This window comes from Saccostrea cucullata, unplaced genomic scaffold (genome assembly GCF_032062105.1).
Source record: "Saccostrea cucullata isolate Sc308-1 unplaced genomic scaffold, CSIRO_AGI_Scuc_v1 ctg4818, whole genome shotgun sequence".
In the NCBI taxonomy this organism is placed as follows: domain Eukaryota; kingdom Metazoa; phylum Mollusca; class Bivalvia; order Ostreida; family Ostreidae; genus Saccostrea; species Saccostrea cuccullata.
Genome location: NW_026931058.1, coordinates 42,501 through 44,976, shown reverse-complemented (window position 1 = coordinate 44,976; position 2,476 = coordinate 42,501). Strand labels below are relative to the sequence as shown.

General features: G+C 33.7%; 1 protein-coding gene across 1 annotated transcript in view; it reads right to left on the bottom strand.

Moving 5' to 3' along the window:
* Positions 1–6: 6 nt before the first annotated feature.
* The window catches only part of LOC134231227 (uncharacterized), a 42,797-nt gene continuing 40,327 nt past the window's right edge, over positions 7–2,476 (bottom strand). Inside the window, exons 14-15 of the mRNA XM_062713160.1 lie at positions 1,147–1,184; positions 7–350 (exon numbers count right to left, since the gene is read on the bottom strand). Of these exons, the coding sequence (XP_062569144.1) occupies positions 69–350; positions 1,147–1,184 (320 nt within the window). The 3' untranslated portion in view covers positions 7–68. The remainder of the gene's footprint in view (positions 351–1,146; positions 1,185–2,476) is intronic.

The window sequence follows — 2,476 nt, the reverse complement described above, 5'->3', positions numbered from 1 at the left end:
TGTATTGTACTTAAGTGCTAGCTGACCTACTTATCAAACTTCAACCCAATGAGATTAAATTACAGAGATCATTTCAAAATATGGAGATCTAAATTTTCTAATCGTTCAAATAGTTTATCCAGTCTCTCTTGAGCTTTGTCTACCAATGTTCTCTCATCATGTATTTCAAGGTTGCCCACCTGTGAGCCATACTCTCTTTCAAGCCTTTCCACAGCACACTCAAGTCCTTGCAGTTTTGCAAAAAAAGATTTCAATTGCCCCTGTTTCCCAAATCTCTCATCATATAATCTGTTGAGTCTCTGTTCTATTTGAAGTAAAGAGCTCTCCAACTTTTCTACTTTTTTCAGATACTGAAAGATAAAAATTATAAAAAGCTATGTTCTGAAAATTAGCTACATCAATTTTGCCAGAAAAGCAAGAAAGCTCATATGAGCTAGCTTACATATCAGTTAAGCTTATAATAACTGATAGCATGACATAGATTTGGGTCAAACTTGTTTTAAGGCACTAAGGGATAAGCACGTAAGATTGATGTCTTCCTTATAGTTTTTTTTTCTTTGAAATACCAATTATAGCTTCACTACTTTGGACACTATAAAGAGCAAATCTTTCTCTAAATGGATATTTTAAACAATAAAATGCTTTCTTTGTTTGTTATTACTGAAATTAACAGAAGCAGCTGTTGCAGAAAAAATACATAAATCGCGTAAGCGGGTTATGTAATTTTTCCTGCAATAGCTGCGACCGTTAATTCCAGTAATAACAAACAAAGAAAGACATTTTATTGTTTAAATTTATTCCTGATTAAAAATCATTTAAAGAAGGATTAAAAAGTTTAATTATTGTATTAATGATGCAAACGTGTTTATATGTTTCATTGATGGAACAGCCACTGATCAAGAAATCTGGACAGGCGACATGCCTAATGTAGTTCATGCAGTGATTAACACAATGGGTTTTCTTAAGAAATAAAGGAGAATATATTCAGTGGATGTAAATATTGAACTATAAACCCCATTCCTTAATCATTATTTTGGAAATATTACCTGGAATTTAAATCTTGAATAATGATTGCTGATAGGTAAAGTTTATAAACATGTATTTAAAGCATTTTATTTTTTGTATCATAGAACAATGTGAACTTACATTACATCCACTTGCTCCAGCATCAGTTGTTTCAACACCTATAAGTAAACAGATTAGAACATTCATTACTATTGTTTGCAGCTAACTGTAAAGTTTCACGTTTCGTCACGATCTTTTTCGTCAGATGCATCCAGCGTAAACAATTCACGTGATTGGTTAACTCAAATTATCAACATTGATACAGAAATAGTCTGTTGCACGAGCAACCAATCAGGGATAAGAAGAAAGTTCCAGTCGTAAAGCTTGTGGTTAGGAGGCGTGTACAATTTACCTTGAGTGCAGCTGTCAACTAGATTGTGACGTAACGTGAAACTTTACAGTCAGCTGCAAACAATAGTATTATATTTTCTAAATCCATGACAAACAAGCAAATTCAAAGAATTGTGGTCCCCCACTTTCGGTGTCTCTGTGGATGAGATGTCACTTTTTATGACATATTGTCTCAAATATGAATGCCCAATCATATGTCCTTTAGAAATAATAACCAAAGTTTAATTTTTTAAAAATATGGTCAATCATGAAGGTCAAGGGGTCAGAAATATCTTGTAACAGGTAATGCACATGTCAAATATGAAAGCCCTATCTCTTCTCAATCAGAAGTGATAAGGAACAAGATGTGTTTGTGAAACACTGATGACCCTGTATTTCAACTTAGTGAAAATTAACCTTTTCCTAAATGAAAATGAAAGATATTGGTACCCAAGGTAGGGTCTTTTAACAAGAAACATGTTTGTGAAATATGAAATCACTAGTACCACCTGTTCAAATGTTATGACCAATGATAAGTTTTTGAAAGGTAGGTCAACCTCCAAGGTCAAAGGGTCATAGTTGTTGGAATCCAATGAAAGGTCTTCTCACAAAGATTATATTTGTGAAGTGTGAAAGCCCTATACCTAACCCTTCAAAAGATATGGCAAAGGTTAAAGTTTTTAAAAAGTAGGTCAAACTCCGAGGTCAAAGGTCAAAGTTCTTGATATTCAATGAAAGGTCTTGTCACAAGGATTAGATTTGTGAAGTATGAAAGCCCTAGCTCTAATGCTTCAAAAGTTACGGTCACAGTTTGTTTTTTACAGCAGATCAAACTCTAAGTTCAAGGTTAGAGGGTCAAAATACCAGTACTTGGTATCCAATGAAAGATTGTCTCACAAGGATTACATATATGAAGTATGAAAGCCTTAGCCCTTACCGTTCAAAAGTTATGGCCATGGTTAAAGTTTTTTCATAAGTATGGAAATCTCAAAGGTCAAAGAGTCAAAGTTGTTGGTTTCCAATGAAAGGTCGTGCCACAAAGAATATATGTGAAACATGAAAGTTCTATTATCTACCGTTC